This window comes from Jaculus jaculus, chromosome X, assembly GCF_020740685.1.
Source record: "Jaculus jaculus isolate mJacJac1 chromosome X, mJacJac1.mat.Y.cur, whole genome shotgun sequence".
In the NCBI taxonomy this organism is placed as follows: Eukaryota; Metazoa; Chordata; class Mammalia; order Rodentia; family Dipodidae; genus Jaculus; species Jaculus jaculus.
The window spans coordinates 55,196,179-55,212,154 of record NC_059125.1 but is presented as its reverse complement, the minus strand read 5'-3'; the positions used below and the strand labels follow the sequence as shown (position 1 = coordinate 55,212,154).

At 39.6% G+C, this 15,976-nt stretch overlaps 1 protein-coding gene across 2 annotated transcripts in view; it reads right to left on the bottom strand.

The window, feature by feature from the left end:
* Fam120c (family with sequence similarity 120C) overlaps positions 1-15,976 on the bottom strand; it is a 117,352-nt gene that overhangs the window by 23,262 nt on the left and 78,114 nt on the right. For both annotated transcript variants that reach the window (XM_045140145.1, XM_045140146.1), the window contains exon 10: positions 11,369-11,618. In XM_045140145.1, the coding sequence (XP_044996080.1) occupies positions 11,369-11,618 (250 nt within the window). The remainder of the gene's footprint in view (positions 1-11,368; positions 11,619-15,976) is intronic.

Sequence of the window (15,976 nt, the reverse complement as noted above, 5' to 3'; positions counted from 1 at the left end):
TCAACATAGGCCAAATGTGAGGCTGATTTTTAGCAACTCCAACAGAATGAAATACAAAATTCTCTGCCTATGATTCCTTGCAATCTGTATGGTAGAAGAGACTGGCATGTGCATCAACACTGACAACCGTTTGTTAAGTACCAAAAGAAAGGATTGTAAGAGCACAGAAGAGTCCCACAACTGTTAGAGTCAGGGAGATCAGCCTGAAGAAGTTAGCAGGAGCTGAGTGTCAAGGGACTTACAGAATTTAGTAAGAGACAAGGTAGGAAAAGGACGTTCTATGTGGAGGAGAGAATATTGTGGTGGCACATCAAGATATAACAGGTTTGGGCTGGAGAGATGGCTTAGCGGTTAAGCGCTTGCCTGTGAGGCCTAAGGACCCCGGTTCAAGGCTCAATTCCCCAGGACCCACGTTAGCCAGATGCACACAGGGGTGCACGTGTCTGGAGTTCATTTGCAGTGGCTGGAGGCCCTGGCGCGCCCATTCTCTCCCTCTCTCCCTCTCTCTCTTCCTCCCTCCCTCCCTCCCTCCCTCCCTCTCTCTCTCTCTCTCTCTCTCTCTCTCTCTCTCTCTCTCTGTCGCTCTCAAATAAATAAATTAAAATGAACAACAACAACAAAAAAAAGATGTAACAGGTTTGGTGTTTCGGTAGCTAAACATGCTTGGAGCAAGATTAGAAACTAAGATGCATAATGATCAATCAATCAATAAAAGTATTTTTAGCCAGGCATGGTAGTACATGCCTTTAATAACAACATCCAGGTAGGAGGATCACTGTGAGTTGAGGCCAGCCTGACACTACATAGTGAATTCCAGGTCAGCCTGGGCTAGAGTGAGATGCTACCTTGAAAAAACAACAAGAAATAATTTATAATATAGGAGATACTAGGATATTAATTGACAGGGTATGGTCAAAGAAGTTTTTCTTCTCCGCAGTGCTGGGAATGGAATCCAGGGCCCTATCTGTGTTAGGCAAGTGCTTTATCATAGATCTGTATTCCGAACCTTGGTCACAGGTTTTATGAGGAGGGACTTGAGAAGCAAAGAGAAACTACTAGAATTGAATGTCCATCAATCAAATACGGCTTACGGAGAATGCAGACAGACAGAGGGACAGATACAGAGAAAAAAGTTACAAATATATTGGTAGTCTGTCGTTGGCTCCCTGAATCTGACACATGGGATAATGAACACACATATTGCAAGAGCTGTGTAAGACTTCAAAAACTTGGCATTTAAATATTATTATTTTTATTTATTTGCAAGAAGAATGGGGGGATAGTAAGAGAGAGAAAGGCATGCTAGGGCTTCTTTCCACTGCAATTGAACTGCCGATGCGTGTGCTACTTTGTGCATCTGGCTTTATGTGAGTACTGGAGAATCAAACCTGGGCCAGCAAGCTTTGTAATCAAGGGCCTTTACCTTTGCCACAGACCTAACTCTGAACGATATACCCTTAACTGCACTACCTGCTATGGGCCTCAATTACAGGGCTCAAGCAATTCTCCTGCTTCAGATTTCTACATAGCCAAGAAAACTATATACAGTTTGTGGGCTTAAGTTTGGCCTTTTTGTAATTCCCTAAGGTTATTGTTTTGAGATAAATTTTCTTTCATTTAAAAAATGTTCATAACTACATATTTCTCTACTAGCATTGTTTTAGGTGAACATCATAAAGGGTTATCATTTTGTTTATATGCATTTCAGTATTTTCTAATTTCCAGTGTGATTTTCCTTTGAATAATTAGCTACATATGATTGTGCTGTTCAATTTTCACATACTTTCGATTTTTCTAAATTTCCTTTTGTTAATGATTTCTGAGTTCATTTTATTGTCACAGGTCATATTTTACATAATTTCAATAATCCCGAATTCATCATGCTTTATGGTCTTGCATATGGTCTATTACATAGAATATTCCATATATATTGAAGACAATGCATATTCTGGTTTTGCTGGGTGAGATATTCTAAAGGTGACTGTTGTGGCCAGTTTTTTTTGTGTGTATGTGTACTTTGAGTCTTATATCTTTGAATTTCTAGAGTTGTGGGGTTTTTTCCTCCTCATTTTGAAAAGGACATATTTAAGCCTTTATAACTAGTATTATTTTTATGTATATACTGTGGATCAACCCAGACCCTTATATGCATGCTAGAGATGTACTCTACAGTATAACTACACTCTCAGCCTCTAATTATTGTCCAATTGTCTATTTCTCCTTCCCTTCCTGTCAGTTTTCACTTTGTGTATTTTTGGGCCCTGTTGTTAAATGCTTGTATCTTCTGCATTAAGTTTCTCTTTTATCATTATAAAATATCTGGTTTGTTTCTAATTACAGTTGTATTGTTTTAGAGTTTATTTTGTCAGGTACTAGTATTTCTACTATGGGTCTCATGTGGTTTTTGTTTGTGTGCATATCTGCCTTTTCACTTGAATCCTATTTGTATCTTTCTCTCTTTTTGTTTGTTTGTTTCGTTTTTTGAAGTAGGGTTTCACTCTAGTCCAGGTGGACCTAGAATTCACTATATAGTCTCAGGGTGGCCTTGAACTCATGGAGCTCCTCCATCCTCTGCCTCCTGAATGCTGGGATTAAAGGCTTGTGCCACCACGCCCTCTATTTGTATCTTTCAATATTAAGTGTGTCTACCCAAGATAGAATATCACTAGGTTTTGTTTACTGAGCCAATCTGATGGTCTCTGCTTTGGATTGGGTTTTTAATCCATTCAAATTTAAGGCTATGAATGATTGATATGATAGATTTGCATCTGACATTTTACATTTTATGTCCCATGTGTCTTTGTTATTTCTTTATCGTCTTCTATGCTTTAGACTAAAGATTTTTAAGTGTAACATTCTTATCCTTTAATCGTTTTAAAATTGAAGTTTTGGGCTGGAGAGATGGCTTAGTGGTTAAGGACTATGGAGCCCAAGGACCCAGGTTTGATTCCCCAGGACCCTCGTAAGCCAGATGCACAAGGTGGCACATGTGTCTGGAGTTTGTCTGCAGTGGCTAGAGGCCCTGATGCATCCATTCTTTCCCTTTCTCTTACTCTCCATCATAAATAAATAAAAAAATAAACAAAAGTTACAAATTTGATTTTTTCCTCTAGAACTTATATTAATCTTATCAGTATCTACTCCAGAACTTTATAGCTCCATTTCTCCCTATGTTAACTTCTTTTCAGAAAATGAGCCACAGCCAATTTTATTGAAATTCTCCAAAATTTATGCCAAATACATCAATTGCTTCTAAACTGTATGTCATCTTATATGAGTTACATCTTGTGCCTTTTTTGAGATGATTCCTTCGGATATATGCCTAGGAGTGCTATAGCTGGATCCCATATGACATTTATATCCACATACTTAGGCTGCAAGGACACTGATAAATCCCACTGGAATTAGCTGTAAACCTCCACCATGTAGACCAGCTGACAGAAAGCTGGAAAAAGCTATGCTGTATGCAGTTCAATGGAAGAGAAAGAAATCACCAGTGAAGATACTCAACAGTGAACACTATAAGCCTTAAATTTGGCCAGCCAGGCCAAATGAGCCAAAAGGTTCAACAGTGGTATGTCTGTTATGGGGAAACCAACCACCCTGTACTTGGACTGGAAGTTCGCTCTATGGGAGGGAATGCATTCCTGATACTGAAACCTACAATAAGGGTAGTCATGAGCCCTTGGGGTGTAATGTCTGCTGCTGTCCGGCTAAAATTATGTATTATGCTCACCAAACTGCCCAGTAAGCACTTCTCTTAATGTTCATACCCATATATTAGTGGTACTCTCACTTTTGGTAAGAGAACCTTCTCTTTTCAGATGGCAGTGACCTTGGGATGACTCAGAAGGCACCATGGTGCTGAGAAAAAGTGACAGAGGAGTGCTCAGCACTGAAATATCTCTATCACACCTTCCAAGGCTCAGGTTCCATTGCAGAAGAGGTGGCAGAAAGAATCTAAGAGTCAAAGGAAGGGTAGGACTCCTCACAACGTGCTCCTCCAGACACAAGGTAGCCTGGATATCCATGACCTCACAATGCCTGACACTACCTACACAAAATCATCCTAATAGGAGGAAAAGACCATGAGATCAAAATAAAAGAGAGACTGATTGAGAGGGGGAGGAGATATGATGGAGACTGGAGTCTCAAAGGGGAAAGTGTGTGTGGGGGGATCTATTTATCTCTTTGTTATTGTTTCACTCTAGCCCAGGCTGACCTTGAATTCATTATGTAGTCTCAGGGTGAACTACCACTGCCTCCCCGAGTGCTGGGATTCAAAGTGTATGCCACCACTCCCGGCTTCTATTTCTTTCTTTATGAGATGGGGGGAAGGGAGGGAGGAAGAGAATGAGAGCATGAGTATGAGCCTTTTGCTACTGCATAAACTCCACATGCATGCACTACTTTGTTCATCTGGCTACACATTGGTAGTGCAGAACTCAAACTTGGACTGGCAGGCTTTGTAAGAAAGCACACGTAACTGCTGAGGCATCTCCCCAGCCCCCCCTTTTTTTTCTTTCTTTTCATTTGTTGTAGTTGTTGAAAGCTGAATGCTTACTTTCTTTTTATTTTAAATATTTATTTATTTAAGAGAAAGAGGCAGAGACACAGAAGGAGAGAGAAATGGGCATGCTAGGGCTTCCAGCTGCTGCAAATGAACTCTCGAGGATGTGACACCTTGTGTATCTGGCTTATGTAGGTCCTGGGGAACTGAACCTGAGTCCTTTGGCTTTATAGGCAAGTGCCTTAACCACTAAGCCATCTCTCCAGCCCTTCATTTTCATATTAATCTTTTGGCTATCATAAAAAGAAATGAGATTCATTGTGACATTTTCATGCAACCATCTCCCATGATTTTCAGTCTTTCTAGTTAATTTTTTCATTTTAGCTATTATATTTTTAAACTCCAGAATATATTTTTGATATCTTTTCTTTAATTTATATTTTTCTTCCTTTTCATCATACTTTTCCTTCTTTCTTTTTGGTACAAGTGATTGAACCTAGGGAATCATGTGTGCTAAGTGCATAATGTATAATTGAGCCACACCCTCTAGTTCCTCCTTAAGTCTTTAAACATTATTTCCTTCACTTTTTTGAAAATATATATAGCAGCTCATTAAATGTCTTTTTTTTTTTTTTTACTATGTCTGGATCTATACCCATTCAGAGACAGAGATTTGTGTTGCTACTTTTTAAATTTTTTTATTTACATATTTCCAAGCATAGAGGGACAAAGAAAAAGAGAGAAGAAATGAATGGGTGCATCAGGGCCTCTAGCAAACAAACTCCGGATGCATGTGTCACCTTGTGCCATCTGGCTTTATGTGGGCACTATTGAATTGAGTCCAGGTGGTTAGGCTTTTTAGGAAAGTTGCCTTACCCCTGAGACATTTCTCCAATCCTGTTACTGCTTTGTCCCCAGTTCTCGTGGTTGAACCTAGGGCCTCACTCATGATAACCAAGTCCTCTACACTGAGTAAAAACTCCAGGCCAGGAGAGAAAGTTGGTTTTTTTTTTTTTTTCTTTCCTGTTTATGAGCCAAGTATCAGTTTCTTTCCACAGCTTACAATTTTCTTGTTGGAAATTTTAACCCCCCTATCAAGTACTGTTGTTGGATTTATTATTGCTGTTTCTTAGTTTTGTGATTCATCTGGACTAATTCTGGAGAAAGTAGGCGTCATCTATCATAGTGGCTATTTGTAAGAGTACCAGTGTATATTACTTAACTTACTATTTAGTGCTTCTTATTGTTATATACTAGAAATTCATACAACTAAATGGTTACATATGCTTTTAAGAATAATCAGTTGGGCCGGTTGTGGTGGTGCGTGCCTTTAATCCCAGCACTCAGGAGGCAGAGGTAGGAGGATGCTGTGAATTCGAAGCCACCCTGAGACTCCATAGTGAATTCCAGGTCAGCCTGGGCTAGAGTGAGACCCTACCTCAAAAAACCAAAAAAAAAAAATAAACAGTTGGGAAGGAGGGGGTCTTTTCAGAGCAAGAAGTTAACAGGCCCTATTAGACTATTAGAACACAGTCAAGACAGGTATTGTAGCTCAACTTAGACCATTTTTAATGTTTTCATGCTCCTGGATGTATTCCATATAACCAAGAGACCCAAATGAATGAGAAAATGAGGTATTACTACAAGTCTAGAAAGAAGACAAAATATGAAATTTCAGGGTTAATGTGAGGGAATTTACTCCTGTGGCCAAGAAACATGTTAGGAATTAGAAGGAAAACATCATTTATTCTTACTAAGAAAACCCCATAGATCATCAATCTAGTTGTCAAGGTAATAAGGGCAATAATACATATTGAAGATTATATAAAATAGCCCTGCATATTTATGTAAATATTCAAACAGGGGCTGGAGAGATGGGTCAATGGTTAAGGCACTTGCCTACAAAGCCTAACAACCTGGGTTTTATTTCCCAGTACCAACATAAAGCCAGATACACAAAGTGGCCCATGTATCTGGAGTATGTTTGCAGCAGCTAGAGGCTCTGATGTGTCCATTCTTTCTGTCTATCTGTCTTCTTTCTTTGCTTGCAAACGAACAAACAAATGTTCAAACAGTTCTGAGAGAATTATACCCATTTATAGTGAGAAAAATCTGTTTAGAAAAGCTAAAATGAGTTATCCAAGCCACAATGGACCAGAAACACAATTTAGACTAAGGTTGAATAAGATAGCATATACCTGTAATCCCAGTACTCCGGAGGAAGAGGCAGGAGGATCCCAAGTTGAAAGCTAGTCTAGGCTACATAGTGAGACCCTATATCAAAAACAAAACAAGGGCTAGAGAGATTGCTTAGTGGTTAAGGTGCTTGCCTGTGAAACCTAAGGACCTAAGTTCGATTCTCCAGTACCCACATAAGCTAGATATACAGGGTGGCACATGTGTCTGGAGTTCTGTTGTTGTTGCTAGAGGCTCTTGCATGACCATTCTGTCTCTCTCTCTCTCTTAAATAAATATTTAAAAGATAAAACAAAACCAAACAAAATATCCAAACTAAGATCTTCCCAGTTTCAAAGTCCAATGTTCTATACCTCATGTAGGAACTGACCTACCCTTTATGTAAAAATGTATTTCCAACACATTAGCAAATCAATAATAATAGAAAAGAATACCACTGTAGTGGCATTATCAATTGCTTTGGAATTAATTTAAATAGGCAACTATGGAAAAATTAATTTTACTAAACATTCAGAAAAAGACTTTAGTAAGTGGGAGGTAGGACTTGTGGGCCGAGAGGGTGCTAAGACTGCCGGAATTCCAACCTCTAGAACTCATGTGAACAGCTGGGTATAGCCAAGAACATCTGTAACCCTAGACCTGTGAGAAGTGGAGATCCGAAAATCAGTGGGGAGGTGTGAACAGCAAGCTGTGGAATCAGTAAGAGAGTTGGTCCCAAGGAAGAGCTGGTGGGTGAATGGAGGGGGACTCCCCATGTTCTCCTACAACTGTTGCAGGTGAGGGCATGGGGTGTGACATCAGCACATACATGTGCATATACCATACACACAACACAAATTATATACATAAATCAATAAATAAATAAAGTTACTTTGTGGAGGGGCACTAGGGAGATGGATTAGTGTTTAAAGGTGCTTGCTTGCAAAGCCTGCTGACCCTAGTGTGATTTCCTAGCCACAGAATATAAAGCTGAGTTTAAAAAATGGTAAATATATTTTGTACAAACATAAAAATTGTTAAGATCCAGGAGTGGTGGCACACAGCTTTAATCTCAGTACTTGGGATACAGAGGTTGGAAGATCGCTGTGAGTTCAAGGCCACCTTGAGACTACAAAGTGAATTCCAGGTCAGCCTGGTCTACAGCGAGACCCTACCTCACCCCCCCAAAAAGTCTAAAAAATAGAAGAGGGACTAGTGAGAAAAAAAAAGGACTCAGTGAAGGAGGCATAAGAGACTAGGAAAAGGTAGGGTGGTGGGAGGGAGCAGTGATCATGATATATTATATATATGAATGGATATTGTCAATATAAAAGTTAAAAATGTGGGGGAGGAAATGTGGCACAATCATCTAGTGTTTGTTTCCAGGGGTATGAGACCCCATTGCAGCCATAGAAATGTGTGTGTGTGTGTGTGTGTGTGTGTGTGTGTGTGTGTGTGTGTAAATAAAAACAAATAATTTTTTAAAATGGGACAGGTAAATTATAGCCTTTGGATGTGAAGACTTAACATAAAGATTCAATGTTCCTAAGTAATGTATGAATACAACTGAATGTCAAAATAAAATGCAATACAATAATATTTTGAAGAAATAATGATCTCAAGTATATGTGTATATATAAGGAAAAATGCTGATAAAAGTTAAAAATAATATAATTCTGAAAACAAGAAATGCAGCTGCCTGACATTAAAGAAAATTACAAATCCTTAATAATATAAACCACTGTGATATTTGATGAGGGATTAAATAAGCAAAGAACAAAATAGAATTGGGGCGGGAGAGATGGCTTAATGGTTAAAGCACTTGCCTGTGAAACCTAAGGATCCAGTTTCAATTCCCCTCTTGCCATTGCACACAAACTCCACATAAGCCAGATGCACAAGGCGGCATGTGTGTGGAATTCACTTGCAGTGGCTGGAGGCCCTGGTGCACCCATTTTCTCTCCCTCTGTCTCTCAAATAAGTAAATAGATAAATAAAATACTGCAAAAAATGAAAATAAAATAGAATCTAGGTAGGAATGGATTGTTGTGCACGTTTGTAGGAACTTGGTACATAGGATGATGGTAATACAAATCAGTGAGAAAAGAAGGTATCATTAAATACATACAACTGGGAAATTGGCTTGATATGTAGAAAATAATGTTAATCATTTCTTTAGCAAACAAAAAATAAATACCCACTATATTAAATACATGCTATGGAAATTATAAAAAAGTCTTTTAAAAATATTTTACTTATTTATTTCAGAGAGAGTGAGAGAGAGAGAGAGAGAGAGAGTGAATATGGCACACCAGGGCCTCTTGCCATTGGAAACAGACTCCAGATACATGTGCCACCTTATGCATCTGGCTTTATGTGGGCACTGGAAAATTGAACTCAGGCTATCAGGCTGTTCAAGCATGTACCTTTAATCACTGAGCAATCTCTAAAGCCCATGATTATTTTTAAAAATCTTTATCACCCAGAGATAGAGGAGAATTTATTAAATAAGACACTAAAGTACACAGCAAGTTAGTGTCTTTGACAAAATCAAAATACACTCTTCTTGGTAATGGAAAAAGTATATTTGAGGTTGGGAAGATGGTTCAATGGTTAAAAGTCACTTGCTTGCAAAGCCTGCTGGCTTGGCTTCAATTCCCAAGCAGCTCATGTAAGGCAGCTACAAAACTTGGCATAAACATCTGGCATTCATTTGCTGACTTAGGAGATGATGTATTGTGATAAGGAGATGAAAGCTTTATTTAATGGTTACTGTATATTAGAAAAAAAGATAACTTGGGCTGGAGAGATGGCTGAGAAGTTAATGCACTTGCTGGCAAAGCCAAAGGACCCAGCTTTGATTCTCCAGTACCCACGTAAAGCCAGATGCATAAGGTGGCACATGCATCTGAAGTTCATTTGCAATGGCTAGAGGCCCTGGCCTATCCATTTTTTTCTATCTGCTTCTTTATTTCTCTCTCTAAAATAAATAAATAGATGTAGTGTTTATATTCGTGTTCAGTATATTATTCTTCCAACTTTTTTCCATATAATTATGATAATAATTGGTTGGTAAAAATGAAATACTTTTATTCAACTAAGGATATTATAGATAAAACTTAAGTGGGCTGAAAAGATATCTCAGTGGTTAAAAGCACTTGGCTGCAAAGCGGCATATATGTCTGGAGTTCATTTGCAGCAGCAAGAGGCCCTGGGATACACATTCATTCATTCTCTCTCTCTCTGCCCCTCCCTCTCTCCCTCTCTCTCATTTGCTCTCTTTGGTCCCAAATAAATAAATATATTTTTAAAATTTTAAATAATGAACTGTGTTGTAGCTGGGTTAAAGTACCTGAACAAAAGCAGCTGATGGGAGAAAAGTGTTTTAATTCTTGCTTGCAGTCTCAAAGGGAAGCTTCATGATGACAGGGGAAGGAAGGAGCAGGGGCTCGACGTCACCTACTTGCCAACACCAAGTGACAAAGAGCAGCAGGAGAGTGAGCCAGTCTAACACTAGCAAGCTGGGCTAATAAACCAAAAAGCACCCTGCTGCCAGCAATACACGTTCTCCAGCAAGGTTCCACTCCCCAAACTGTCACCAGCTAGGAACCAAGCACTCAAACCACATGAGTTAATGGGGAACATCTAATTCAAGCCACTGCAAACTGTGATTAACCAGAAAAGATAAACTGATATAAATATACATATATGCTGATGCACATATAGAAAAGTATCTGCTATGTGTATCATAAGGAACATCTGTATTTAACAAGAAAAAGAGAAGTTCTCTAGTAAAAATTTGCAAGATAAATAGATGTGCACCTCAAGCAATGAGAAAACTCAAGTGACTAATAAGCACTAAAACACAACCTCCGACCTGGTAAGTAGGTCAGGAGTAGAGCACTCACATGAGATACTCCATTAGATCCCCAGCACCAGAAAAGCAAAAATAAAAGATCACCACATCAGTCAAGTAAATGGAACTAAAGATCCATCAAATAAATAATAAAATCCTGTGGTAATTTGTGTATTTGATGGACTCAGCAGTCAAGAACAATGAATGTGGGGCTGGAGAGATGGCTTAGTGGTTAAGCGCTTGCCTGTGAAGCCTAAGGACCCCAGTTCGACGCTCGATTCCCCAGGACCCACATTAACCAGATGCACAAAGGGGCGCATGTGTTTGGAGTTCGTTTGCAGTGGCTGGAGGCACACCCATTCTCCCTCTCTCTATCTGCCTCTTTCTCTGTCACTCTCAAATAAATAAAATAAAATAAATATAAAAAAGAACAATGAATGTATGAATATGAGCAGATTTCAAAAGTAATACTGAGTGGAGCAACACTTGGTAACCTGTGCATATAGTCTCATCTATGAGGCAGACTGAAGTAGGTTGAAGGAGGCTTGAACTCACAAGTTGGAAAGATACACATCAAAGAGAACTGGAATATAAATGAGGCCTGAAGATAACAAAAATAAAGTAAGACCAAACAAATGAAGGTGATGCATGGACTGATGATGACAGAGGATTATAAACAAAGGCTATTCACGTAACAATCATTTCCAATGTTTCTGAGGCTAAACCAGCATAAACAAAATCTCCTCTTCCTACCCTGAAATGCAATAAAAACAATTCAAACATATGTCAAAAATGTAAAAGACAGAGAGTTCTGCCATACGGCTTACCGGAGCACACAGCACATGAGCAGCAGGTGGGTAGGGACATTAGCTGGATTGAGCATATTAGGCGTGTCTGACTTCATGCAGGCCAGGAAAGCCCTCATTCTCCTGTTCTTATCCTCAACCGCTTTGCCTAGCCAGAGCTTCTTGAGGTTTGGGCAAGTCCATTCCCGAAATGTGAGTGCGGATACCAGCTCAGGAGTTTGAGGTGATTTCCCTTTATAGGCAGACCACTCTTTAAGGATCACCGAAGGAACTGGAAAATAGAAATTAAGGAAAAATATGTGCAGAGAATCCAAGCATTTCTACAGCTGACTACAAATGACAGGATCCCAGTGTTTTTCAATATCTTATACTTTCTGTATAACTTTATTGTCAGCACCCATAACAGTAGTAACAATATGCATATGTTGGCAATTGATAGTCATATATATATATGCATCATATCTATGCATTAGCTAACCCACACATATTATTCCATTTAATTTTCATAAGAACCCAGAGAGAACTATTATGATGATGCTATTATAAAATATAGCTCTCACTGTGCAGAGGGAAAAAAAAATAACGTTGATGCTAATACTTTGAAATTCCTTCCTTCCTTCCTTCCTTTCCTTTTGTTTTTCGTTTTTGAGGTAGGGTCTCACTCTAGTGCAGGCTGACCTGGAATTCACTACGTAGTCTCAGGATGGCCTTGAACTCACGGTGATCCTCCTACCTCTGCCTCCCAAGTGCTGGGATTAAAGGCATGCACCACCATGCCTGGCTCTGAAACAAATTTCTTAAATAAATGTGCCAAGTTAGAAAAGGAAAGTTCAAGGAAGAATTAGTTCATGAATATCTGCCTTCAGATTAGGACATCCCAAAGCACCTTAAATTCTCAAGAAAAAAAAAAATCCTAACATCTTAGGTGTGGTGCCTCCCTATCATCTCAGCAACTTGGGAGTTAAAGGCAGGTAGCTCACTTGAGCCTAGGAGGCCAGCCTTTGCAACACTTTGAGATTATCAAAAACCAAAAAAGAAAAAAAAAATCCAACTTCTCCAAACCCAACACTGTTTAGGTTTACAAAGGTAAAAAGAGACCAGCAAAATAGCTTCTGTCTATGTATCAGGTTCCTAAACTATGGTTTCTAATATTTGATATGTCTAGCATATACTCATCCATTCAGTCACTCAAGTCAGAGACCCAGGAGCCATGACAATCTTCTCCTTTACTTCCTAAACATCTGACTTTTACCAAAGGCATCACATTCCATCTGTCCTTTTCTTTATCTCAAATAGAGCAATGGTGAGATAACATTGTTTGTTCTGACTTGCCTCGTTATTGTCAGACCCCTCTCACATTCATGCTCCACAACTACATGTGTATGTGTATGTTATATATGTATGGTGGTTGGGGTGGAACCCAGAGCCTCATGCATGATAGGCAAACACTCTACAACTGAACTATATCCGTGACACTAAAGTACTATCTAAAATTAGAAGCTTACTTTGAAATAATTATAGATTTATAAGGAGTTGCAAAAAGAGTTACAAAAATTGAACTTTGTGGGCTAGAGAGATGGCTTAGCGGTTAAGCGCTTGCCTGTGAAGCCTAAGGACTCCGGTTCGAGGCTCGATTCCCCAGGACGCACATTAGCCAGATGCACAAGGGGGCACACACGTCTGCAGTTTGTTTGCAGTGGCTGGAAGCCCTGGCACGCCCATTCTCTCTCTCTCCCTCTATCTGTCTTTCTTCCTGTGTCTGTTGCTCTCAAATAAATAAATAATTAAAAAAATAATAATAATAATTTTTTTTTTTTTTTGGTTTTTCGAGGTAGGGTCTCACTCTGTTCCAGGCTGACCTGGAATTAACTCTGTAGTCTCAGGGTAGCCTTGAACTCGTGGCGATCCTCCTACCTCTGCCTCCAGATTGCTGGGATTAAAGGCATGTGCCACCATGCCCAGCAATAATAATTTTTTTAAAATTGAACTTTGTACCCCTCACCCAGTTTCCCCTAATTATTATAGCTTAAATAATTATGATGCAACCTCATTTAATGCTTATGCTGTATCGACCCATGTAACTACAACAATCAAGATAGAACTATTCTGGGACTGGGGAAATGAATTAGCAGTTAAAAAGGTGCTTGCTTGCAAAGCCTGCCAGCTTGGGTTTGAGATCCCAGTACTCACATAAAACAAGATGCACAAAATGGAGCATATATCTGAAGTTCGTTTGCACTGACAAGAAGCCCTGATATGTCCATTATCTGTCTCCCTCTCTGTTTACAAATAAAAATATTAAAAAAAAATAAAACTAGCCAGGCGTGGTGGTGCATGCCTTTAATCCCAGCACTCGGGAGGCAGAGGTAGGAGGATTGCCATGAGTTCAAGGCTACCCTGAGATGACAGAGTTAATTCCAGGTCAGCCTGGACCAGAGTGAGACCCTACCTTGAAAAACAAAAACAAAAAACAAAAAAATAATAATTAAAAAAAAAATAAAACTAGGGCTAGAGAGGTGGCTTATCGGTTAAGGTAGCTGCCTGCAAAGCTAAAGTGCCTAGGTTCAAATCCCCAGGACCCACATAAGTCAGATACATAAGGTAGCACATGCATCTGGGGTTTGTTTGCAGTGGCTGAAGACCCTGGCGTGGCAACTCTCTATCTGCCTCTCTGCTTCTTTCTCTCAAATAAATATTTAAAAAAAGATATAATCATGGAAAATGCAAATAAAATTTTTTAAAAAAAGATATAAACTAGATGGCTGGAGAGATTGTTCAGCAGCTAAGGCACTTGCCTGGAAAGCCTAACAACCCAAGTTTGGTTCCCACGTACTCACGCAAAGCCAGATGCACAAAGTGGCACACACAACAGGAGTGTGTATACAGCAGCTAGAGGCCCTGGTGCACACATTCCCAGACACTCCCTCTCCCTCACTTGCAAATAAATACATAGATAAATAAATTTAAAGATAAAACTGGGCTGGAGAGATGGCATAGTGGTTAAGGTGCTTGCCGGCAAAGCCCAAGGACCTAGGCTGGATTCCCCAGTACCCACATAAAGCCAGATGCGCAAGGTAGTACATCCATCTGGAGTTCATTTGTAGTGGCTGGAGGTCCTGGCATGCCCATTCTCTGTCTCTCTCTATCTCTAAGAAATAAATAAAATATTTTAGAAAAAGATAAAGCTATTCTTTAACCCAATGATTTCCATTGTGCCATCTTGTGAGAGTGAGTGTGCCTGAGAGAGAAAGAGTTCATAGGTAAGTGGGTGCAAGTGTGTGTGGTATCCAGAAGTCAAAGACAGATGTCTTCCTCAATCACTCTCTACCTTATTTATTGAGATTAGGCTTTCTCACTGAACCTAGAGTTCATGACTCCACTAAGTTAGTCAGCTTGCTCCAGGAAATCTGTCCAATTATGTCCATGGAGAATTACAGGTGTGCTGCCATGCCCAACATTTACATAGGCTTTGGGGATCCAAATCAGGTCCTCATGCTTGCGTGGCAAGGGCTTTACCGGTTGAGCCATTGCCCGAGTCCCTGTGCCACCTTTTCTAGTAAGCATTAGTATGTCCTCAATCTCTATAATTTTGTTATTATGAGAATGTTATGAAGATGAAATAATACAATATGCGACCTGAGACTGGCATTTTCACATAGTATTATTACTGCTTCTGAGATCCATTCATGTCATTAAATTAAAAATTCATTCCTGGCAGAGCACACCTTTAATCCTAGCACTCGGGAGGCAGATAGAGGGAGGATCATCACAAGTTCGAGGCCACCCTGAGACTACATAGTGAATTCCAGGTCAGCCTGGACCAAAGTGAGACCCTACCTCGAAAAAGGAAAATTTCATTCCTTGCCAGGCGTGGTAGTGCATGCCTTTAATTCCAGCACTTGGGAGGTAGAGGTAAGGGGATTGCTAAAAATTCAAGGCCAGCCTGAGACTACACAGTGAGTTCTAGGTCAGCCCAGACTAGAGTAAGAACCTACCTTGAAAAAAAATCTTCAGCTGGGCATGGTGGCGCACGCCTTTAATCCCAGCACTAGGGAGGCAGAGGTAGGAGAATCGCGGTGAGTTCAAGGCCACCCTGAGACTACAGAGTTAATTCCAGGTCAGCCTGGACCAGAGTGAGACCCTACCTCAAAAAACAAAAAACAAACAAACAAAAAAAAAATCTTATCTGGGCTGGAGAGATGGCTTAGCAGCTAAGGTGCTTGGCTAGCAAAGTCTAAGGACCCAGGTTTGTTTCCTCAATATCCACATAAATCCAGATATACAAAGTGGTGCATGCTTCTAGAGTTTGTTTACAATAGCTAGAAGTCCTGGCATACTTTCTGTGTGTATTTGTCTCTCTCTACTTGCAAATGAATAAATAAAAAAAGTAGAGGGAGTAATACTACTGTGATTTCAAGGCCAGTTTGAGATTACATAGTGAATTCCAGGTCAGCCTGGACTAGAGCAAGACCCTGACTTGAAAACCCAAAATAAATAAATAAGTATGGAAAAATGAAATTCATTCCTTTTATGCTGAGAAGTATTCCATAGCATGGCTATATCAGTTTAACCATTCACTCACTGAAAAGGATTTCTGGATAATTTCCAGTTTGGAACTAGGCATTAAAA